General features: G+C 47.1%; 1 protein-coding gene across 2 annotated transcripts in view; it reads left to right on the forward strand.

Moving 5' to 3' along the window:
• BLTP2 (bridge-like lipid transfer protein family member 2) overlaps window positions 1-24758 on the forward strand; it is a 1026973-nt gene that overhangs the window by 633276 nt on the left and 368939 nt on the right. For both annotated transcript variants that reach the window (XM_069615333.1, XM_069615334.1), the window contains one exon: window positions 14235-14529. In XM_069615333.1, coding sequence (XP_069471434.1) covers window positions 14235-14529 — 295 coding nt within the window. The remainder of the gene's footprint in view (window positions 1-14234; window positions 14530-24758) is intronic.

Raw genomic sequence — 24758 nt, forward strand, 5'->3', positions numbered from 1 at the left:
GACGGACAACACAGTGGCCAAGCATTACCTCAACAAAAAGGGGGGGGGTAGGGTCCCTCCCGTTGTGCAGAGAGGTGATGCAGCTCTGGTTCGGTGCAATCCAGCAGGGAATATCACTCTCAGCAGTTCATCTGGCCGGAGAGGAGAATGCGGCGGTGGACGCTCTGAGCAGGCAGAGCACGGTCTCTCATGAGTGGGAGTTGGCTCAGGAAGTACTTCTGGAGATCTTCGCCCTTTGGGGAACCCCACAAATGGATCTCTTCGCGACCACTACCAGCCGGAAGTGCGAGAGATTCTGCTCAAGGGAATTTCCTCTGAGAGGAGCCTTAGGAGACGCATTCGTCGTGGATTGGGCATTCCGTCTTCTGTATGCGTTTCATCCAGTCCCCGTTATTCCTCAAGTATTAAGGAGGTTGCGGAGGTTCGGAGCCCACATGATCCTCATTAATCCGGATTGGGCCAGGAGAGCGTGGTACCTGGACTTTCTAGAAATGTCCATCTGCCCTCCACGCCGTCTTCCCTACCGGGAGGATCTTCTCTCTCTCTCTCTCTCTCTCTCTCTCTCTCTCTCTCTCTCTCTCTCTCTCTCTCTGTCTCTGTCTCTGTCTCTGTCTCTGTCTCGCTAGGGAGGGAAGGAAGGAAGGAGGGAGGGAGGTGGGGAGAGAGGAGAGAGGGTGGGAGGGAGGGAGGGAGGGAGGGGGGTGGGGTTGTCAGGTTCTCCATCTAGAGGTCAAGACTCTCAACCTTCACGCTTGGTATCTGAAAGGTTGAGATATAAGGATTGGGACCTCCCGGATGACGTGATGGAGGTGTCGCTTTTGGCCAGGCGGCCAGCAACCAAATCCCTGTACCGGTGCCGTTGGCGTAAGATTTGCGACCTGTGCAGAGGACATGATGTTGATTCTTTTCAGTGTTCCATTCCCATGGTTCTATCTTTCTTGCTTTCTTTGGCCCACAGGGGCCTTCAAGTAGGTACCATTAAAGGTTACCTGGCGGCGCTGTCTACCTTCAAGCGCTTGTCTGAAGAATGTTCTTATTTTAAGATTCATTTGATTTCCCAATTTCTTAAAGGGCTCACTAATGTGTTCCCGCCGTCCCCGTTCCAGGCGCCGGTTTGGGATCTGAATTTGGTCTTGAAATTCCTGATGGGTGCTCTATTTGAACCTTTGCACTCTTGTCCTTTGAGACTGTTGTCTTTCAAGATGGTGGTCTTGGTTGCGAGCTCATTCCACTAGGGGCGTGGCTACTTTCACAGCCCTGCAGCGGGGTGTTCCTATTAGGAATATTTGTGACGCAGCGACATGGGCTTCTATCCACACCTTTGTCAAACATTACTCACTGGATACACTCCATGGGCAAGATATGGCCTTTGGTAAGACGGTTCTTCATTCTGCCAACTGAATGGGTTTTCTAAATTCTTTCCCTCCTCCATTTTCTGTTACTGCTTTGGGAGTCTGTCAAAGATGAGGAATACGTTGGAGGACACAATCCATTCGAAGAACAAGTTACTTACCAACTGGTAACGTTCTTTCGACTGGATGTTCCTCCAACATATTCCACATCGCCCTCCCAGCCTGCCCCTCTTGAGAATTTCCTGTGCTATTGCACCTTACGTTCCCTCAAGGCTATGTGCAGTCCAGCAGGCATTGTGTACGAGCATGTCACACGTTATGGAGGAAAAAACAAATTGAGGCTACGGGCACCGTGCGTCCTATTTATAACATCCAATGAAGTTGCCCTCGATGGAGGCCTTCGAGGGACATCAACCCGATGCCATCGACGGAGGACGCCCTCTGGCGAAAAATTCGAAGTGCACAGCTGTGGACATTACATGTCAAAGATGTGGAATACGTTGGAGGAACATCCAGTCGAAAGAACGTTACCAGTTGGTAAGTAACTTGTTCTTTGGTACTTATCATTGATTTTTTATTCATTTTTAAAGTCATGCTCAGCATTTCTTCAATGGGACTGTATTTTTGGTTTTGCCTATTAGGTGGCACTAAAACACCTCCTAGAAGACAAAACTATTGCATTCAAGTAAAGTTAGGGAGAAATTGCATATGAGTAGTAATACAAAGTTTGCAGGTGTTTGGCTATTTACCCACCAATGGACTGCCTATAGCTATGCTCATTCCATAGCCATTCTCATCTACATCTACATCTATATCATGCCCAATACACATCCTACTGGGATCTCTCTGAGCTAGGTTCATCAGGCTTACCTTCAAACATTGCACTCAAAGTGTCTGCCAGTGTTTGTTTAAAGCAAGCTTCTGAGACAGTCTGTGACTTAACTCAAGCTGTAAATGCACTACTGGTGTAATAAAAATGTCTTAACCAGTTCTGCCTTCAGCCACTAGATTTATAAGCACTGTGCATGTCCTTCACTGAAGTCCTGTCAAAACAAGCATTGGCAGAGTCAACAGTGTTTGCTTGTTAACATTTTGGCTGACCTTGGTAACTGGATATTTTTCCTGAAATGTATGACTAAGGTAACTGTTGCTAAAGTGTTCTTGAAAGCATTAAGCTTTGGCTTGATATTATCTCATGTCCTCTAGGGCTTTGTTTTTATCATGTGTGCATTTGCATTAATTGTAATATACCTCATTGGTCAACATTAATGACAAGTATTGTTAAAGTCCTGAAGGATTTTGAGCATATTTTTACTCACTGGTAAAATTGTTTTTCTCCCTTTTTTCTTCCATCCCATACTCTTTATTTTACTAGTTTCTGGTCACCAGGTCTAGGGCCTTCCACATATACCAGGGTTCAGTTGTGTCTTAAGGACACTGTTCATAATGGTCTAGGCACACTGGGGGCCTTGCATGATTGTTAGGATTTATGGTACCCTTAGTTTCCTTACCCCCTGTTATTATATGTTGGGTGTTCACCTCTGGTAGTGGGCTCACATATAGACCGTGTAATATAATGAATGATAAACATATAATACACAACACATTTAGGGAATGGCAATACTTTAGGTCAAACATTTGCAGTTTAGTTATTCTATCAATATGTACCAGGAGTGTTTTATCCTGTACCGGGGCTTGAATGACCTATGTAAAGACTGGTAACGGCTGTGGTGGGAGGAAGTAGACGACCACTCGGAAGACATGATTCAATTATTTAATGAAACGTATAAGTAGAATGCCTAACGTTCCCTATCACTAGAGGGAATACCCTACCTATCTAAAGAAACTAAAGGTGCTGGTCATTTGTCAGGAAGTCCAAAGTAAAAATGTCCTACGTCCAAACTAACCTATCTGACCCTGCCACTATATTGACCTAACTTAAATAGACCAAGGGAATGTCCTTTCTTCGACTGGCCTCTTCTGTTCCTTTGATAGTCTCTGTATTTATAGATTTTCCCTGTGATACAGATATTTCTTGATATCTCCTTGGATAGTCTTTGAGATTCATTTTTGTAGCGCTTCAAAAATACTCCTATGCTATGTAGTTTCTGTGGTTCTTACTTTAGAATATCTTCCTCTCAGACATTTCCCCACACTGTGATTATCACTTCTATTTCTTCAGTGATTTTTTCCACCATTTCCTGAGCCCTCCCCTTGTGATAACTTCTGTGTTTTACTGTGTCTCTTTGGTTAGGTTGTTCATTCAGACATTTTATATCCTGTTTCTCATTATGTGATTCTGCGTTAGACATCCGCCAGTCTTGAAATTGTCAGGAAGCTGGTTTCTTCCCTTCCTGCCAGGGAACTTGTTTCCAGTCTGCTAGTTCCCCACCTGAGTTGCTTAACCCCCTTCTTTTCTAGGCTTTTCACTTCTTATCTTACTTGGTGTCCTGCTTGATATCTTGTCCTGTGGACTGGGACAATTTTCACCCTTCACATAAAAACACTCCTCCATGGCCAGTTTATTTGTTATTCTTTTACAACTCCAATTGCACAACTTTAGTTCTATTTTCTTGTTCTTGGGAATGGGACGAGTTTCTTTCTATCTATAATCGTGTCTCTGCGGCCTCCTGGTTCCCCCGGTAACCCGCTCTGTGCTGGGGACAGCAGGAGGGCTCGGCTCCTGCTTGGTATTGCTTTCTCGGTTCTTGGGTTCACATTCTCAGGTGCTCATCGGATTCCTGCTTCACACGGGTGCTAGCAGATGGAAGCGGCACATGCTTCCCATACCAGTGATCTATGCTTCGTTCTTCGGGTGTCCTGCCCTCCACACTACTTTTGTGTTTACGCCACCACTTGGTAGTTGGTTCCTCCTTCTTTCCTCTCAATGCTCCCCTGGTATCTGCATATGCTGGGCCACTGGCTTCTAGTCTCCCAAAGAGGCCAAGAATCCCTTCCCGCGTCTAGTCCGGTGAAGCCCTGCTGGACTACCTGATCTGCAAAGGCCCGGTGCAGTACCTCAACCCCTGGACTGGTGGGTCCAACCAGTCTCAATGTGTTTGCAAGGATCCAGCCATACTGAGCCTTCGGAAGTGTCTATGGACCACCTGGTGGACTGTCCAGCTTGCCAGTGTGCTACCGCTGTAGAACAGTCACCATTCCACGTTTGCACCTGGAACTTTGGTGGTTACCAACTTTAAGTCAACTTTCAGCTTCCCAGCCTCAAGGGATCAAGTTTTGGAAGGACTTCTACAATCGCGATTGGAAGGAGCCGTTGCTAGAACTCACTTTTTCCCATCCTGTTAAGTGTCCTGAAGAGGGCTGTATCAGTGCATTCTGCATTTCCCCATCACCAAGGGTTTCACTCTGACCCTTGGTGATGAAGATGGAGACCCAACCGGAAGAATCCTTGCGCCCGCAGCTCCAGTGCACCTCTCAGCCGGAACCGAAGGTGGGATATCTAACCTCTAGTGACCCCTCCCCCTTCCCACCCCCCTAGACCTCCGTCAACCGATCCAGTCATCTAGGAAAATCAGAGTTCGGTCATGGGGGTATGTAAACGCAAAGCATTTGTGTCCCCCTGTCCTCCATAGGATAACTTTAAGAACCAGGCTTTATCTCTCTGTTCCACTGCTTTTTGGTCGTCGAACCTTGGTAGTAAAACCTGAAAGATGAGAAGACATTTTACTTGCCTAGTAACTTTTTTGTGTCTCTTCTTTTGAACAGCAATTACCAACACAAGTAACTTACCTGCTATAGGTACATTTTGGGGAGAAGCATTGTGACTTTTGGACACAGGTCCTCACCCACTCTTCTTAGGGTTGGACTGCTGAAGCTAGGGAATATCACTTGTGACTTGGTTCCATCTTACGGCATCACTTTACTTACCTCCTTTGTTGATTTAAGTAATTGAATGCATTTGAGGAACCTATGGTAACTGAATATATATTTATTCTTGAGTGTTGTGTGATGTTATCGCCTGCTTGTTTAATTTTTTAGTGTGTGTTTAAGGCCTATAATAAATACCGCTTTTTGTATACTTCTTGTCTAAAATGAATATTATGTCCCTCACTGTGTGGACTCATTGTGGATCCCTGTCATTGTGGATCCCTGATCCCACCGATTCTCTCCTGAGACTAACCTTGACTGCTCTCCATTGCTAGCTTGATTGGCTTTTGGCTAACCTCTCAGAAATCCCTAGTTCACTATAGCTAGGGTGGCACCCTAACATCAGTTCACCAGGCCAGATTCTAGAAATCCATCTCAACAAAGACACAATGTGTCCAGGATGTGCTTGTCACATCTGATATTTTAATTCTGATTTGTTTTACCCTTCTTTCATGCACTTTTGCATGTTACTGCATAATGCTGTTTATAACACCATATACCCCAAAATGGCCATGCCATGAGATTTTTGCTATTTTGTGCTTTGACCGCCTACTTGCTCTCTCGGGTGCGGAATTGCCGTATACGGAAAGCCATTTCCTAGGCAAAAGCCTTTGCTTTTCCGTGCAAAGTGGCGGTCTGTGTGTGGCCAGATGTGGGAGCTGGGTCTTTCAGTCCACATTAAAGCCAAAGTGTCTGTTGTGGGGCAAATATGCTGGTCAAAGGCTGTCCATGATTGGACAGCCAGTGCCAGTTTAAACTGTTCAGGTCCTTAGTGTTGATGAGTTTGGGGGACTACTCCAGTCCAAAATCTGGATAAAAGTGGGACTCCTGCAGCCATTTGACAGATCATCGTTGGAGTAAAGACCCCCACAAAGAAGTGCAGCTTGTGGATGACCTGGGGACGACCATTGTAGCTGGACATTATTGCCTCCAGCCAAGTCCAAATGAAGCCATGCTCCTCTCTACAGATCTCCTGAAAGCCCTTGAAGATGCTTTGACCCCTGGACTAGTGGGAACACGCTACCATGACCCCCTGCTCGAGGATCTGTGCCTGCTGAGCCTTTAGATGTGTCCCTGGACTCACTGGTGGACTGACAAGCTCTCCCCTGGGCTAACTTGCTGCACCGGTTAGAGTTCAGCCATAAAACTCTACAGATCTTCAACTTCTGGAAAAAGCCCACTGTACCTGCGGTTTTTGCTTTTCTAACCAAAGAGAAGCTCCTTTGTTCTCGCCATGAGGATCTCTTGTAGCTGCTTGATTGTGGTGACTTCAGCTGAGATCCGCCTTCTTCGTGACCTGGAGGTCTCCTGAGGTCATCTGCTCTGTGGAAGTCTTTATCCTGTCATGCCAAGGGTGTCCAGTCTCCAAAAACATCTCGTCATAGCCCAGAACCGCCACTAGCACGACCCAATCTCAAGGCCAAAAGTAACCTCTGCACCTGTGGCTCCTGGTCCTCCCTGAACCGAACAAAGCCTAGAAGTAAGTGGGCCCAGCAGGTTCAAGGACCCATCAAGTGGTTGTTGAAGAAATCTGAGTAAAGGGGCTACATTTGTGTACCTATTACTAGCCCCTCTGCAACAGGGCTGTGTGGGTGTAAATCCTCCACCCTATCCCTCCCTTGCCTGACTAAGATCAGTGGTGGTCTAGTCAAGGATCCTCCCCTGAGCTTCCCCAAGAGTGGTGGGATTGGGAGAGAAACATGTAAGAACTTTACTTAGCTTTTAATTCTAATACTGGAACATTTACCTGCAATTGTTGGCTTTGACAACTCATGTTTGCTAATCACATAGTAAAACATCAAACAAGGTCCCTATTGTGGAACTGGTGACTTTTGGGCACTAGGCCTTAATCCCTAGTAGGGTTGGACATATTAATGATAATGATAAATTATTTATATAGCGCCTTAATCCAAAGCGCTTTACAGAGCACATATTTACATACGATATCACCCAACCGAAATTGGTACTCATTTATCGACCTCCGAAGGGTGAAAGGCTGAGTTGGCCTTACCGGGATTCGAACCTGCGACCAGCAGATCATGCTCAGATCGCAGCAGCGGGTGCTCAACCCGCTGAGCTATCTTACCGGCTTAAGAACTAGGGAAAATAACCTAGGGTTTCTTGAAGGTGTTCTGTTTTCTAACAATTTACTGACTTCGGTTTCCAACTGGTTACAAATTGCTATTGCTGCATTTTAATTTGCTTTACCATACACAGTTGCTTAAAGTGTTGCTCGTAAGGTGACTTATTATGGCCTAACATTTTTTTTCTTTTTTTTTAAATAATTTTATTTGGTATATTGTAAAAACAATGTATGTATAGCACTATTTTAAAGGTAAAGTGTTAGTGTTCTGTTAGTATAAACCCAAAATAGTGAAAGTACTTATGTGTATAGTAGAAGGTTTCTGACAATACTTACCTTAGGTTTTCATTGCGTAGAGTGAATTCAAAGGCCTAAAAAATAATTATATATTTGTGTACATCTTCTGTCTAACTTGAATTATTAGAGGGCTCTGTGTGGGTCTTATTGTAGCCCTAGTCCTCTCTCGCAACCACCTGAGTCTAAGCCTTACTGCTCTGCAGTGAATATTTGTCTTCCTTGTACACTTTTCAGCTTCATCCTGAAATGTACTGGCCAGTCTGCCCTGTGTTGAAATATTTCATGGTCACCGAAATTGAAAAACTCACTGAATCAGCCTGCAGGCCAACATCTGTCTCCCAGTCACATACTTTCTGCGTAGAACTACATCAAGTGGCACCCAAATGCTTAACTTATTCTCTCTTCCCTTTTGAATAAGTCTGGTATTTTCTATGTCAAGGGGCAAGTCAAGTGCACTTCAAAGCATGATGCATGCTCTTAAGCCACCAAACCCACTTCCACTCCATCATTCCCTACAGCATTTCCTGCTGGGCAATGTTGCTCCTGAAAGATAATTTCGTTTTCCAACTGTCTACTACTTGTTAGGCAGAAACCTGTGCAGTTCCCTTAGGGACCACTGCAAAAAGTTTAAGACTACGGGAGTAAGCAGTAAACCCAATTGGTAGTAGTCTGCACCACCCAGATGTACCTGGTAGCTGTGGCTGAGCAGTCAGACTTCTCTCAAGAAGAGTTGAGGCAGTATATAGAGTATACACAATAGGGCTAAAAATACAGTAGAACAAGGAAACACTGACCAGAGCTTTGGTATAAAAGTATATATTTATTTATTTAAAAACACACTTATGAAAATACACTGGCACTAATATATCAAGCAAGTTCAAACACAGTCACTAGAAATATATACACCTCCCTGATTAATTATTCGACAAGTCTAGGTTAAGACACGACTTATTTAGCCAAACAGAGGTGAGCGCGTAACCGTAGATGGCACTCCAATAATTCGTTTAAAAAGGGAGAGAAAAGGCAGAGTAGGAAAATAACACGGTAGCAACACTTTTAAGAAACCACAGCAAGTCAAGAAAGGCAGGTTCTACTGTAGAGCAAAAAGTTCATAGGCCAAGCCCACTCTTGGAGAGAGCAAGACGGAATGTGCCCAAGATCACACAGTAGAAATGCACTTAAAGTCTTTGCAGAAAAGTCAAAAAGAGGTTGGATCAGTTCAGAAAGGCAAAGTTAGCGGGTCTGAGGTCAACCCAGTTAGAAAGTCAAGGATTTATGTGACACCTTGGACAGTCTGTTGCAAGGACGACCAGGCGCGACACAGTACCTGAAATGGTGAGAAAGCTCCAGCGGTGGCAGTTATTCCTGGCAACTCAGTCCAGGGTGCCTAATACCCCTCCCACACATCCTGTAGACCCCAAACAGAGTGGCACCATTTGGAGGGCTTCTGTGGAGAAGCCCGCCAAAAAGTGGAACAAAGGGCTTGACTTGGGTTAGAGTTTCAGAGGCGAACACAAACGCCATTTTAAAACCGAGTCCTGGCAAAAAGACCCAACCGGGGAATAAATATTAAATAAATAACCCGGAGGTATCTTTAACATTGCACCAAAAAGTGGTGCGTTTAAAATGAATGGGAAAATCCCATACGAAATATTCCAGTGGAATATTTCGCGTGGTATCCACTGCCACCAGCCAGAAACTCGACAAGGGGGGACTGGACAGTGCCCCCTTTGAAAACAGACCCCGGGGCAATCGAATTACCCCCACCAGTACTTCCACAATATGATGGTTTGTACTGGTTCTGTTCACAATTTGAGACTAGTAAAGCCAATGGTGACTTTACATACCCTGGGAGACAGTAGTCAGTCCCAGGGTATGGAGCCTATGTTTGGGGGTCACTATGACACCCCTGTGTTACTGCACTGAGGGTGCTGTGTAACACACACACACCAAAAACACATGAAGCCCTATGGAGTGAAAGATCTGATAGCCCATAAAACACATTTACAGTCAAAGGACATTCTCAAATCATGCTTAAGAGTGGGAGAAAAAATAGTCTCACTCTTAGCAGGAGAAAAAAATAAACCCCAAAAATCCAGCAAAGCTGCTGGGGGACTCACTAGGTTTGGGAAATTAGCCTCCACAGAGAATTCTCCCTTACACTCCTCTGAACAATTCCCTGCACAATGGCCAGGACTGCAGGAGCTGAAAGCCTCTCTATACCAAATACTCCTATTTCCACACTATTCCAAACTGCACCTTGTTAGGAAATATTTTCTTTTTCTTTTTTGCTTTCCTCCCATAGGGCACCTTTTCTTTTTGTTTTGTGTGGACTCCTGACCTGAATTTTTTGAGTTAAGTAAAGCCTTATGCTTTGTGTCCTTGTCTTTTTGCTCATACACATGGGGAAACTGGTCAGTCGATAAGATTATCAGCACTAAGCGACTTATGTCTGTCTCTCTCTGTAAGTAAGTTTCTTGGAATTGTTATAATTTTTATGTAGCGCCTTTTTGGTTACCTTTACAATGTGCGTAGCATGAGGATATTTTTGCACCGCTTTTATTACTTTTTACTTGCGCACTTTGCATTTACTGCAAATGGCTACTAAAGGTGGCTAGCCCCCTACTATGGTTGTGCCACAATGTTTTTGCTTGTTCTTTGACTATGTTGTTGTTTGGATTTCTTCCTGCCCTCTTGGGCACCGAATGGCCATCTATGGGAAGACCTTTCCAGTAGAAAGCTGCTACTTCCCAGGTAAAGAGGCAGTTTGTGTGTGAGCCGGATGTGGGGGCTGGGACTGCCTGGTCCCAGTACACATCCAGGTACCCGAGTTCCTGGGCAGATGTTGCAGCCAGTGGCTATCCATGATTAGATTGCCACTGCCAGTTTGAATGGTGCAGATCTTTACCATTTAGTTCCAGAAACCAATCTTGGATAAAAGGAGGACGCCTGCAGCCATTCTTCAGATCATCATTGGAGCCAAGTCCTCTTCGAAGAAGAGCAGCCTGCAGAAGACCCAAGGACGACCCTCGCCTGCATCAAATCCAGTGAAGTTCTGATGAAGTCTTGCTCCTCTGTCCTGATCTCAAGAAGACCCTTGTTGGTTCTTTGACCACTGGAGCAGTGAGAACAACCAGTCTCGACCCCATGCTCGAGGATCCATGCCTTCTGAGCCTTTGGAAGTGTCCCTGGACCAACCAGTGGATAGGCCAACTCTCCCCTTGTCTACCTCGATGCAGCCGTCACTAATCCAAGTGCATCCTTATAGATGATCTTCAGCTTGTGCTCTTGCACTTTCAGCCTTCTTGCATCAACAGAAGCTGTGGACCTTCTTAATTCGTCCTTTGAAGATTGCCTGTCTCCTTCCTGACCTTCGTGACTCCCGTTGCAATCTGTCTTCTTTGCATCATAGCAATGTGCTGAGGTCCCCTGTTCCACAGAAATCTTCATCTTTTCTTCATTTAGGTGTTCAGCTGGAAGTTGTCTGGAATGGATACCTAAGCACAGCAACCGACAAACTAAATCCTGCATCCAAATGTGACATCTGCACCCGTAACCCCCGAGCCTTCTTCGACCAGACCAAGCTTTGAAGACTATGTCCCCAATAGATTCTGAAACCTCATCAGTGGGCTCTGGAAGAATCGGAGTAGTGGGTAAGTTAACATACCTGTTACTTTCTCCCCCTGTTCTCCATAGGGTTACATAGGTGTAAAGTCCTGTCCCTAAACTACTTTTTATTGACTTTGGTCGGTAGGGGCCTGGTGATGGATCCGTTCCTAGGCCTATCCTAGTTACTGGGCCTGATCATTACTTACCTTTTTAACTTTTGTATCATAAACACTAGCATTGTCCAATCTCTTAGTAAACCTACCTGAAAAGCTATACTTTGAAACTGATGATTTTAGGGCACAGGGCCCCAAACCATCTTAAGGCTGTGTTAGGCAGAAACCTGTGCAGTTCCCTCTGGGACCACTGCAAAAGATTTAAGACTACAGGTGTTTGGCAGTGAACCCACTTGGTAGCAGTCTGTACCACACAGATTCACTTGGTAGCTGTGGCTGAGCAGTCAGACTTCCCTCAAGAAGAGTTAAGCAGTATACAGAGTATTCACAATAGGTCAAAAGAACATAGTAGAACAAGTAAACACTGACCAGAGCTTGGTGTAAAAGAGATATAATTATTTATTTAAAACCACAGCTAGAAAAACACACAGGCACTAATAGTAACCAATTCAGAAACACGGTCACTAAAAGATGTACACTCCCTTAGAAGAATATTAGACAAGTCTTAAGTAAAGCCCCACTTATTTTCAGACAGCGGTGAGCGCTTAACGCAGATGGCACTCTAATAATTCGTTTAAAAAGGGAGAGACAAGCAGAGAATAAATTGAAACAGATCCCAACACTTTTTCACGAACACAACAAGAGAGGAAGGCAAAGTAACACCGTGAGTTTAGAGTCAGTAGGCCGGATCCACTTTAAGAGGATCAAAATGAAATGTGCCCAAGGTCACACGGTTGCAGTGCACAAAAGTCTTGTAACGGTTCAAAAAGGAGTTGGACCAAAGAAAGGGACCAGTTAGAAGGTCAAAGCGGCCAGCCCAGTCCAGAAGGTTAAGGGATTATTATTACCTTGTAGCAATCTTTAGAAAGGGAGGCCTGGTGGACACGGTACCTTAAAGTGGTGAGAATACTCCAGCGGTGGCAGTTGTTCCTGGCAGCGGATGCAAGTCGGTGCTTCGTCGGGGAGGAAGACAGGAGTCCGTTGCACTGACAGGGAAGAAACCAGCTGCAGAGTTTCTCAGGTAAAAGGAGCGGTCCTTTGATTCGCGGTCCAGTGGTAAGTGGCTATCCGGTTGCCGGGGTGCTTGGCACGGGCAATTTGACCACAAGACGGCCTGGGATGTGAAGAGAAGAAGGTAAACTGGTTGTGCCCACCAGTCAGGGGAAGAAGCCTCTCCAGCCAGGAGATCTTCTCTGTCGTCGGTAAGTGGTGAGTCGGTTCCGCAGGGCTCCACCGGTGGTGTCGTCGTGGTAGGTCGGCTCAGCTTCTCCCTCGTCGGATTCTCAGGTCCTGTGGCGACTTCTGAAGTTCCAGTCCCCAAAGCCCTGCTTTTATGCAGCACACCCTCATTCACTCAGCCTAGCTGTCAATCAAACATGCTAAGTGGTGAGCCGGCCGGCTCACCACTTGGGCCAATCACACAAGAGTGCGACTTGAGTTACCAAGGTAACTCAGTCCAGGGTGCCTAAACCCCCTCCCACACCCCCTGTTGTACCCAGACAGAGTGGCACCACTTTTGGAGGCTTCTGTGGAGAAGCTCGCCAAAAAGTGGAACAAAGGGCTCGACTTGGGTTGGAGTCACAGAAGAGAACACAAACGCTGTGTTAGAATCGAGTCCTGGCAAAAAATACCAACCGGCGAATTAATATAAAATAAATAAACCGGCGGTATGTTCGAGGCTATGAGAATTAAATAATGAAAGTTGGTAGCCTTGAACAATGGGAAAATCCCATAGGGATATATTTGCGGTCGAATATAAAAAGTAGTATCCACTGCCACCAGCCAAAACTCGATCAGGAGGGACGGAGACGTGCCCCCTCGACTAACAGACCCCAGGGCAATCGAATTGCCCCGACCAGTACGTACACAATATGATGGTTTGTACCGGTTTCTGTTAATAATATGGGACTAGTAAAGCCAATGGTGACTTTACATGCCCTGGGAGACAGTAGTCAGTCCCAGTGTATGGAGTCTATGGTGGGGTGTCACTATGACACCCCTGTGTCACTGCACGGAGGGTGCAGTGTAACACACATAGTAAAAACACATGAGACCCCATGGAGTAAAGGACCCCATAGCCCATAAAACACATTAACAGTCAAAGGAACACCATAAATCATGTCCACGAGTGGGAGAAAGAGTCTCACTCTTGGCAGGAGAAAAAAACAAACTCCAGAAATCCAGCAAAGCTGCCGGGGGACTCACTAGGTTAGGAAATTCAGCCTAAAGAGAGAATTCTCCCTAACAGGCTGTCCTTATTAAGTATTGGGGGAAACTCCTCGTTGGTTATTCTAAAGTGTCTCTTACTGAATTTTCATGCATTTGAGTACATACCAGTGTTGCACTGGTTATTTAATTAAATGCTTTCTAACTTCTCCTAATAGTGAATGTATATATATGTTTTAAAGTAAGTGTGTGACAATATTTGCCTAGAGGTTTTAGTTGCTTGTTTGTATTTTAAAGGCCTAATAAGTCATTGTGTATTTTTGTACTTAACCTATCTAACTGGAATTCTGCTGAGAATCACAGGCTCTGAAGGAACTGTTTGCTAAACTACAGCAATTTATTTGTGCACAAAAACATTACTGCTATGAATCAATAAACATTCCGTTTTTTTTTTAAATACGCTGTTTCCTGTAAGACATTGCAATTTATTTTAGTTTTACAAAAGTTAGAATACATCACATCCATGGCATCAGTTAGTTGTGGAAGAAGGCCGTGTTATGGATGATCCTACTGCCGTAGTGCCCACCTGCCACGGGTGGGATGACGTTTTCACCTTGTGCAGATCCACTCACTGTCTGTCCATGTATTTGTCTTCTTTGTTTACAGGAACTATCTGCTATGGATGGGGAGAACGCCTTCTACACCCACCGTTTGCATTTGGTGGACCTACGAGCATCCTGGACCACACTGAACCGTGACATCGCCTTTGGCCTCTATGATGGCTACAAGAAGGCAGCCGTACTCAAGCGGAATCTCTCTACTGAGGCCCTAAAAGGGCTGAAGATAGACACTCAGCTACAGACCAAGAAACTGAAGAGGGGCTCAATGCATGGGTTCCCATCCAGTCTCAAGAAGATCACACCCATCATCACCGGCCGGACAGAGCGAGCATCATCTGGAGGTAGACTTGCATGCGCACCCACCCACACACAAACACACACCTGTTTTCCCCTTTGCTGTTCTTTGAGTCAACAAAAATCTAAAACATTTAAGAGAAAATGTCACCCTCTTGTTATGTTCAAACAGTATTTTCTCATAAATGCTGCAAATTTGAAACATGTTAATACTGCAGTGTGGGTCAGCAGTATTGGGATAGCCAGTTTACGCCTGTGCCCTCTTTAAAGGGAGTACAATCCTTGAAAAACCTTCAGGAGGACTTTCAGGATCTCTCTTTTGAAGGGTTCAAAAGACCAATCCAGTAATGGGTACACAGGATGTCCTTCAGCGTAGTCCAAAACATTCTCAATGGTAACTGAGGATAGAAATCTAGCTTGATTCTTAGGGTGAGAGATGGCTGGTATCAAGGAAGGTGCAGCAGGTACAGTAAAAAGCACACATAAATAACAGTATTTCTGAGGCTTGTGGAATCTGCTGAGATCACATGCTATGCTTAGGCCGACATCTAGTGGAAGCTGCGTAGTATTAGTTGTTGTTTTCAAAACTCGAAAAGGGACGTCGACAGGGCGTGCCAGTAATACTATCCCTAGTGTGACGTCCACTGTACCCATGGTCCACCACGCGTCGAGGTCCCTCAGATAGTTCTTTTCTGCCATCATCGTCGGACGCTGAACGTGGAGTTCCTTTCAGGCTAACGCCACTTTATTATGAAAACTTAGAGTTAGTTACTCTTTTCTGTCCTTTCATAGCCGATTTCATTGACAAACAACACCGATAACGGTTTCATGGACAACCGCCGTCGACTGTACAACTTGCTTCGATGAACTTCCACGGTCTTAGAATTCTGCTTCGGTCCTTGGCCCAGACAGTACGAAGAGTGGGGGGTGGCTACATATCTTAGTAAGTTAATGCATATTTCCCTTGCTACCTTACTTATCGCCAAGCTGCCTTTCCAATTAGACATGGAAAATACACCTTTGAAATTTTGCCCAAGTGGTAACAAAAAATGTCCCTAGAAGGACTTGCACCGGGTGTGCAACCTCTGCCTCCAGAGGGATCACGAATGCCTCTGTAAAGCTTGCAAGCATTTTAAGCTGAAAACCTTAAAGGACCGCAAGACAAAATGCTGGGCCCACCACACTATGCAGGCTGAGGCTGGCATAGACGTGGAAGGTGCTTCGAGCGACGGCAGTATCAGTGTCTTCAGTGATGATGAAGGCGAAAGGGAAACTGCATTCCCACATGCAAATCCGCCACCCCACCAGACACGCTGGCGGCGATGTTATGGGGACAAAACCCGGCGGCATTAGCACAGACAATTCGAATCACAAAAGACACAACCCAAGGCTGGAAGTCGACAACATCGACTACACGGCCACACACTGCATCGAGTGGACGGTCCACCAGCTCTCTGTCCTCTGGGGAATCACGTTCGCTACAGGACAGGGCCCCGAAGGCGACCCAGAAACCATACGCCGAAAGACGTGGCAATGGCTCCTACAACCGCCAAAAACAACGTTCCTCACCCACGTGGAAACAGCTATATCCCCGCAAATTACAAAACTGTCTCATCTTGTTAAAAAACACGTTCCTGAGACACCGCAGAAAAGCAGGGCTTCGAAACGCCACACTTCGAAGTCCCACCTATCTCATAGGGAGGAGATCAGAGTTGCCCAAGGGGAGGTGAATATGTCTGCAGCTATGAAGCACAAGAGGTACCCTACGCTGAAGCCTCACACTCCAGCACTTAGCCCTCCAGCAGTCATTCCAAGTTCTTCTCAATGGTCTGCTGAAGACATAGACCATGTCATGAGACGTTTGTCTTTATTGGCGATTTTTATTTTCGTAAAAAATCCTCAAGCTCTTCACAACTTCCAGAATCCACCTCCATCTAGTGGAGTAGCACTCCCACTACCCCTCTCAAAAAGAGCACAAACACTTCAGGTAGACACCCCTCATGACACAGACCAGTTTCAATTTAATGAGTCCAACCAAAACCTCCAAGACACTGGAGCATTTTCGGACTCCAAGGGTCAAGAAGACTTACAAGCAGATCATTATTATGACGAAGAAGAGGAAGACATTTATGTCCTACCGTCTCAGATCATGTTGACCCACCGGTGGCGGATTCCCCGGGGGATAATCAGTAACAATTCAATGGCATGCTCCTCAAGGCAGCAGATCATGTTCAATTCCAGACACAAGAGACACTAGTCGACAAGGACTTTGTGGAGAATATACTGGGTGACAAAGAGGGCAGTTGGGTCTTTATCCCCATAATGCAATCCGTACAGAGAAGAATACAATCCTCTCTTATGACACCAAACCTAACGCGGGCAGTTAATCCCTGCATTGAGAAAATGTTCCCTCTGACCCCCTCTATATCAGAGGCCAATTGAAGCCAGACTATCTAGTGATTACCACCGCAAGGAAAAGAGCGGGAACCCCTCTCGCATCATCAGAGGCACCCCCGGACAGAGAGCAAAAAGATTTACACTTTCAATCGGAAAGTGGCCACCTCGGCGGCATATCAGGCACGAATTGCCAATAATACCACTCCGATGGCCTTCTATAACTGCCACAAGTGGGAGGAAATATCCACATTAATGGCCTCGGCTCCAGAGCCACTAAAATCCCAGCTCTCCCTTCCAGTAGCTGAAGGGAAACTGTGTCTAACTGTATTTTAAAAAATGATTTAGGGATCGGCCACCAGGGGGCGCACGGATGGTGTCCTCCTCCGTGTGAGCTCTGTCCCCGTAGGTCTGCGAGGTGACCTGAGCCCCCACCCCGCGACCCCCCCACGGTGAAAACAGCAGAGAATTGTACATCGGAATACACCTGCACCATCCTGCAGAAAAACCGATTGAAATCGGACCTTTGAAGCCCAAGTAAACTTCGAGTGAGGTTCTTTGCCGGAGACGGCATGAAATCGAAAGCAAACTGGCCGGACCAGTGAGCGGACCCCAGCGGGAGAGCGATGCGCACCCTGTGAGGCGCTGACCAACGAGCCTCCCCTTGGCCCTCAGAGCTACCGCCTTGAGGTGCCCCCGAACGATCCACGGCGAGGACCCCCCAGTCACGCCCCCGGCCCGCAGATCATCGGAAAATAAGGAAGGCCCCGCCGAGAGGTAAGCTGCGCCTTCCACTATACGCAGCCCACACTGTCCGCTGCGACCGCGGTACATCTGAACACCGCGGCCTACGTGCAGGCCCCCGGCCCTCAAAGGGACTAACTGGGAGGCGCGCTCTAGGGCTACCATAACTTCTTTGAACACCTACGACGCATGTTACCACATGCAAAATGGAGAAGCAAGGGGCAAGGTGAATCCCAACAACGTACAGTCTTCTACCGGCAAGGATCCTTCGGACTGAGGGTAGGGCCCCTGAAACAGGGGCGTCTGCCTCCTCGGATCCCTGGTATTGATTGGAATTGAGACCAAGGAGACATCTTCCAACCTTGCCCCTACGCCAGGGACCCTGCATATTACGAAGGTTATCTGCTGGAGCGTGTCGCCAACTTGTTCCTCCTGCAGGGCGGGGATTTCACCGCTAACAGACGACTAAGAACCGTGTGGGGTCGCAGCACAGTCTGAGGGGTAAGCCCTCACGTCCTACCCTCGCCTGTCCAAACCCGAGACTTTGAGGTGTGGCACCCAAGTATATGCAAGCCAAAATAAAACTGGCTAGTTACGCTTATGCTCCTTCCACCCACACACTCGTCACCCCCAAGATGGCGACGGCACCCGTGGCACACGGAGAGACAGCAGCCACGAAAGGTGACATAGCGGCCCTCCTGACAGAGATAAAGAATATGGGGGCCAACATAGGCGGCAATATTGACAAAATCACCCAACGCATAGATAAGATTGAGGACAGGTTTGAGGGGGTAGAAAACCATCAAGCCTCCATAGATACTTTGGAAACACAACTCGAACACAGAATCACGGATCTTGTACAGCGGGAAGAGGGATACAGACTTAAGATGGATGATCTGGAAAATCGGGAGAGGCGGAACAATTTATGCTTTTTTGGGATCCCGGAACAGGATGGGGAGACGGAGGAGAGCCTGAAAGCAACACTTCATGTTATCAAAATCTTGGCGGCAGATGATGAGATTGATGAACCAAGAACAGAACGGATCCACAGAGCGGGTGGCCCACCTGGAGGCCAGAGATCGGTCCTCGCCCGCTTCCACAGATATCAGGACAAAGAAAAGATTCTCGAGAAGGCAAGGCGTGGAGGCGTGATCACTCTCAACGGTGCCTAGGTCACCCTATATCAAGACCTATCTGCCATGACATTGGCGCTGAGAAGGATGTGTGGCCCCCTGACAAAATGGTTGAAAGAGCGGTATACCCGATATCGGTGGGGATACCCCTTCTCGCTCTCTTTTGAACATGATGGCATGAGAATCAGACTACAGTCGGAGAGGGAAATAAAGGCCTGCATCTCCGATCTTGTTGATCCCCGTGAACGAAGGGAGGATGAAAACACTCCAAGAAACGAAGGACGAGATTGGAAACTCCGGGGACCTAAGAGGCAGAGAGTCAAAGGGTCAAGAAAGTTTCGGAGAGGTAACAACACCCCGGAGGGGGACAATTGAGCTAGATTAGCGGCAGCTACCTTGACACCATGAGTATGTTTGAGATAAGGGCCGCTTTCGGCCCAACACTAAAGTTATTTTCGATGGTTGTAAGTTGGGGTGAAAGTGGGGTTGGGAGGGGGGGCTCCGATTTATGTGGTGTTTATTGTTAATTAAAGGACCGCGCGACGATGGTCCCTACTGGTGGTTCGCTGCTAGTTCAGTGAATCCAACTGGACCTGCTTGGACGCCGACATATTGGGGGGGGGTGCGTGGGAGAGAGAGGGAGGGATCTGCAAGACAAGGGGGAGGGTACAACTATTACATAACTTTTACTCGCTGCTGGGATGGGAAAGACACTAAGATTGGTTGAAGGTACTGAACACAAGATATGGCGAGCCATTGTTGTGAATATCACATTGTCATATACTGATGTCCACTTCTGATGCAAGCATATGAGGCCCCTTGAAAGTCGGGACGCTTAATGTCAAAGGCCTTAACTCACCTACTAAGAGATCGTTAGTCCTACGGGAAATCCGAAGGGCTAACATTGATATCCTACTCTTACAAGAAACAAAGTATATGAAGGGGGAGGAGAGGTCTATTCTGGGGAAACGTTTCGGCATGGAGTTTTGGGGCTCGGGAGCATTGCGAAGAGGGGGAGTGGGAATCCTTATCAGAAAGGGACTTGATTTCCATGTCTCCAAAACCTGGTCAGATGCGGAAGGGCGAGCTTTGCTAGTTGTGGGGGCTATTGGGAGGGTGGACGTAACGATTGCCACAATCTACTCTCCCAATGTAGGACAGCTCCGATTCCTCTCTAAAACTGTCCCCAAAATAATGTTGGAAGCCACCGGCCATATTATACTAGGCAGAGACTTCAACCTATGGGCAGATCACGACTTAGACCGGAAAGCGGGCCGCCCAGACGTCGATGTTTCTGTGAGAGGAGAACGCAGTGATTTTGCAAACATAATGCAGGTCTATGCGCTAGTAGATGCATGGAGGATGATGCATTCTGATGAAAGAGGGTATGCATTTTATTCACCTCCACACAGTACTTTCAACCGAATAGATTACATCTACCTTTCACCAGAACTGAACAACACCACCTCACACTCAGGGATTACCCCGATAACGTGGTCCGACCACGACATGGTCACAGTCGATATATAGTGGGAACATCTACCAGTTAAGGGTGGGAAGTGGAGATGTAATGAGGCCCTATGGAGAGACCCCGTCTTCAAAGAGGAACTCGAAACAGAGATCAAAGAATCATTTAAAGCCAACGATACCGGGGAGGTCTCTAAACAGAGTGTGTGGGAGGCAGCCAAGGCAACCTGGAGAGGGATCCTCATACGGGAGGGGGCTCGGAAGAAAAGGGAAAGAACCATTATTGAGACTAAGCTCCGGAGTGAAATATGTCATCTTGATAGAGAAGCTAGGGTGGGGGACACCACGGACCCTGATAAGATCCAAGAGGCCAGGAAAAAACGGGAAGAACTCCACCACCTAGAACATGGTCAGATAGCACGTAGGCTACACCTACTGAAGCAGAAATGTTATGAAAAGGGAGATAAGGCTGATGCGCTGCTAGTGGCTAGACTCAGGATGCAGCGGGCAGAATGTAGGGTGAAAGAGATTACAGACCCAACCCCTGACCAGGCACAACCTATGCACCCCCATCCCAGAATTGTTCGCAAATTTCTACGAGTCCCTATACACTTCAGAAGTAGACCCACACTCACAAGAGATAGACAACTACCTCATTAGCATTGCTCTTCTGAAAGTTGCAAGCGCTGACTCGGCCCATCTTGAATCCCCCATAACTGAAGACGAATTACACGAGGCGATCAAACGACTTACACTGGGCAAATCCCCTGGCGAAGACGGATTCACTGCTGGATTCTATAAAACCTTTTGTACCCTCCTGGCTCCATTCCTGACCACCCTATTTAATGAAATCCTTGACACAGGGATTGTCCCTGACTCATTCGCCCGAGCACTCATATCAGTCATTCCCAAGGAAGGCAGAGACCCCAAATGTTGCAGATCATACCGCCCCATATCCTTGCTCAACCTTGAAGCCAAACTTTACACAAGAGTCCTGGCAGCCAGGCTAGAGGTCCACATGCCCCATCTCGTCCATTCCGACCAGGTAGGGTTCATAATTGGACGACAGGGTGCAGACACCATGAGAAAGACTCCATTTGGTTGAAGCCTCCCAAACTATGTGCAACGATCCTGCCTTACTCTCCATTGATGGTGAAAAAGCCTTCGATCGAGTGGAATGGGGCTTCCTTGCCACAGTCCTCCTTGCTGTGGGAATAGGGCCGAAATATAGAAGGGGGATAAAAGCAGTCTACATAGCTCCTAAAGCCTCAGTGTGTCATAATGCCTGCCCCCGGGGAACCAGACCAGGTCCAGCAACCCCGGAAGCAGGCATCAAGTTATTTTGAGCAAGCCCAAAAACCCCTGCTATGGGCTGTTTGGGTGTGGTCCTGGCACCTACGGCGCCAGGCTCATAGAGTAGAACTTACCTGATGCAGACCATGCTGCAAACTTACCTGATGCAGACCATGCTGCAGAGCTCCAAGCCAAATGAGGCTTGGAAGGGACTATTTTACCTAGGGACTATTTTTTACTCGGGTGGGGCTGGGGAGGAATTACTTACCTGGGACTACTTTGGAGGCTATTTAAACCACGCCCGAAGAACAGCCACACTGCGCGTTATTCTGCATCCAGCAGCGTAACGCTCACCCTGTCTGCAAGCCTGCATCCAGTCTTCTGCCACGCCCGCCTCGAGTCTGCAGCTCCTAGAAAAAGGGAGGAACAGAAGGAGAAGAGATTAAAATAAGAGCAAAACCTCGCCTGCTGCAGCGCCGCGCTGAACTCACCGGCCTTCGCAGCATCCTCACGATCCACCGCATCCTTCTGCACATTCCCGCCGCACTCTGGCACCTAAGGGGAACACAAGAACAGCAAAGGTGAGCCAAAGGAATAAACAGAGGCAATAGTAACTACCCCCCTAGACTTACCTGATTACCACCGGGGGTACTATTCCTCTTCACGGGTCGGCGCAGTCTCCATTGCATCCTCGCCGTACCCCGGCCCCTAAGGGGAACAAAATGACAACAAGGTGAGACGAAGGGACAAACAAGGGGAACTCTTCTCACCACAATAGACTTACCTAATTTTACCGCCGGAGGCATTATTCCCCGAACTTCATATTTTCTCTCCACACCTGAATAAGGGAGCAAGCCACAGGTTACATTCTGGCCTTATTTTATTGAACTGTGTAGGATAAGCCAAATCCTTACCTGAACTTCGTCAGCTACCACGAGGAACTCTTCGCTGGGGTCAAGATGCAAACTGCAAGGAATCGGACAAGAGTGAAAGTCTGACATGTGAACTCTTACGAACTACATACTTTTCGGAGTCAATATTGTTCTGGAACTCACCAATTCCTTCGAGCCAGTGAAGCAACTGATTATCAACGCGCCCCTGCGCTCAATGTAGGATGGAGAGCTCATCTTTTCAAACCATCAGGTGAGACTATAAGAGGGGACATCAAAGGTGATGTGTGGGGAGAACAGCAGGGGGTGGGGGGGATTTACGCTCAACCCCACGGGTGGTTAATTCCCTTTCTCCATTTACAGAAGAATATTCCTACGGGCCAAGCAAACGAAGCTAGGTGGGCCAGTCCAGTCCGTCATCTCGGCCCTACGCGTCACACTGGTGGAGACCGCAGCTGTCCAGTTCAGATCGACGCCTCTGTGGGAGCCAGGTGAGCGTAACACAGTGTCTGTCAATGGGGAATACTCGAGATGGTTCGAGCTGAAACCTGGTACCCGGCAGGGATGCCCCCTATCGGCCATCCTCTTCGCCCTCTCCGTGGAACCCCTGGCCCAAAAAATGCAACAGGATACTCAAGTAACAGGCATGCGTCTAGGGGACGAGGAATACAAAGTAGCGCTATATGCCGATGACCTACTCCTTCATGTGACGAACCCCACTACATCCATTCCCAGGGCTTTGTACCTCTTAGACGAATACGGCCAAGTATCCGGGTTCAAGGTTAACCAATCTAAGTCCATCCTTTTCCCCTTACAGGGATCAATGGATACAAACACAGAAAGATACCAGTCCCTGGGCCTTATGATTGAACACGAAAAAATGAAGTACTTAGGCATACATGTCACAAGATCACTAAAAGATTTATATGAAGCCAATTTTCCTGCGCTCCTCCAAAAAATTTCACGCAGACCTTGCCCGATGGGATAACCTAACCATATCCTGGTTGGGGCGTTTAAATGCGATAAAAATGACCTGTCTCCTGAGATTTTTATACCCCTTTCAAATGCTCCCCATTCAGATGCCACGTCAATTCTTTGCAGAAGTCAAGAAGGCGATATTAAAATTCCTATGGCAAGGGAAAAAGCCCAGAATTGCGTACTACAATTTGACATTACCAAAAGACAAGGATGGAGTGGGTCTCCCAGACATCCAAAAATATTACAAGGCAGCTCAATTACATATTCTTATTCCCCATCTTCGTAACCAAAAAACACCCCAGTGGATTGCTATGGACAATCACTACCTGTCCCGGCAACAATCTCCGAATGGCTATGGTCCCCTAGGAAGAGGGTACTGAAAAGATCTAAGACACACCCGATGTTTGTTACCATATGGGATATATGGCAAGAGAGTAGGGATATGGAAAGGATTACCACATGGCCATCACCATTAAGTCACCTCTGGTCACCGGGCATGAATGACCAGTTCCCCAATGTGGAAAGGTTTCAAGCTTGGTATGAGGCAGGCCTGGAGAGGGTGGGACAACTCCTAAAGAAGGACTCCTTCATTGCACTCCCTGAACTAGAGGAGGCACTCGGAATAGGCACACTGTCTGCATTCCACTTTCTGCAGATCAAGGGTGTATTGTCAAAACCAGAATGGAGGGAAAAGCTGAGAAGGGAACTTACCCCGTTTGAAACCATACTCGACTCCAGGACGGAAACAAAAGGGTTAATATCTGCCTTGCATAAAACACTAATGGAAGCGGGAAAGGGCTCAACAGAACCGCTTAGGTTAAAATGGGAAAGGGACATGGGCGAAGACATCGACCCAGAGATAAGGGATAAGATATGTAGGACAGCACCCAAGGCCTCGATATCATGCCAATATAAGTTGCACTCGATTAAATTATTGAATAGGTGGCAATATGACCCGCACAGGCTCTCCAAGATGTATCAGTCATCTAGTCCAATGTGTTGGCGGGGATGTGGGTCTGCGGCAGATTACTGGCACATGTGGTGGGGTTGTCCTCAGGTCAAAATATACTGGAATGAAGTCCTAGGCTGGATTAAGAATCTAGACGGGATCCAACGAACAGCGGACCCCTACTTGATCTTATTTGGTCTCGAGAGGATCGAGGATGAATTGTGAAGGGTCACAGACATAGCTGCACCACTGTTACCAGCCGCGAGAGCTCTATTGACCTCGAAATGGAAATCCCCTGTAACCCCCACAGAAAAATAATGGGTTAATGGGACCTCCCAATATGTGTATCATGGAAAAAATCACGGCATATATGCACGGGAAAGCCACGCAATGCGGACATCTTATGGTTAGAGTTTGTCAACAAATAT

Source organism: Ambystoma mexicanum, chromosome 9 (genome assembly GCF_040938575.1).
Source record: "Ambystoma mexicanum isolate Mex_15411 chromosome 9, UKY_AmexF1_1, whole genome shotgun sequence".
Classification (NCBI taxonomy): Eukaryota; Metazoa; Chordata; class Amphibia; order Caudata; family Ambystomatidae; genus Ambystoma; species Ambystoma mexicanum.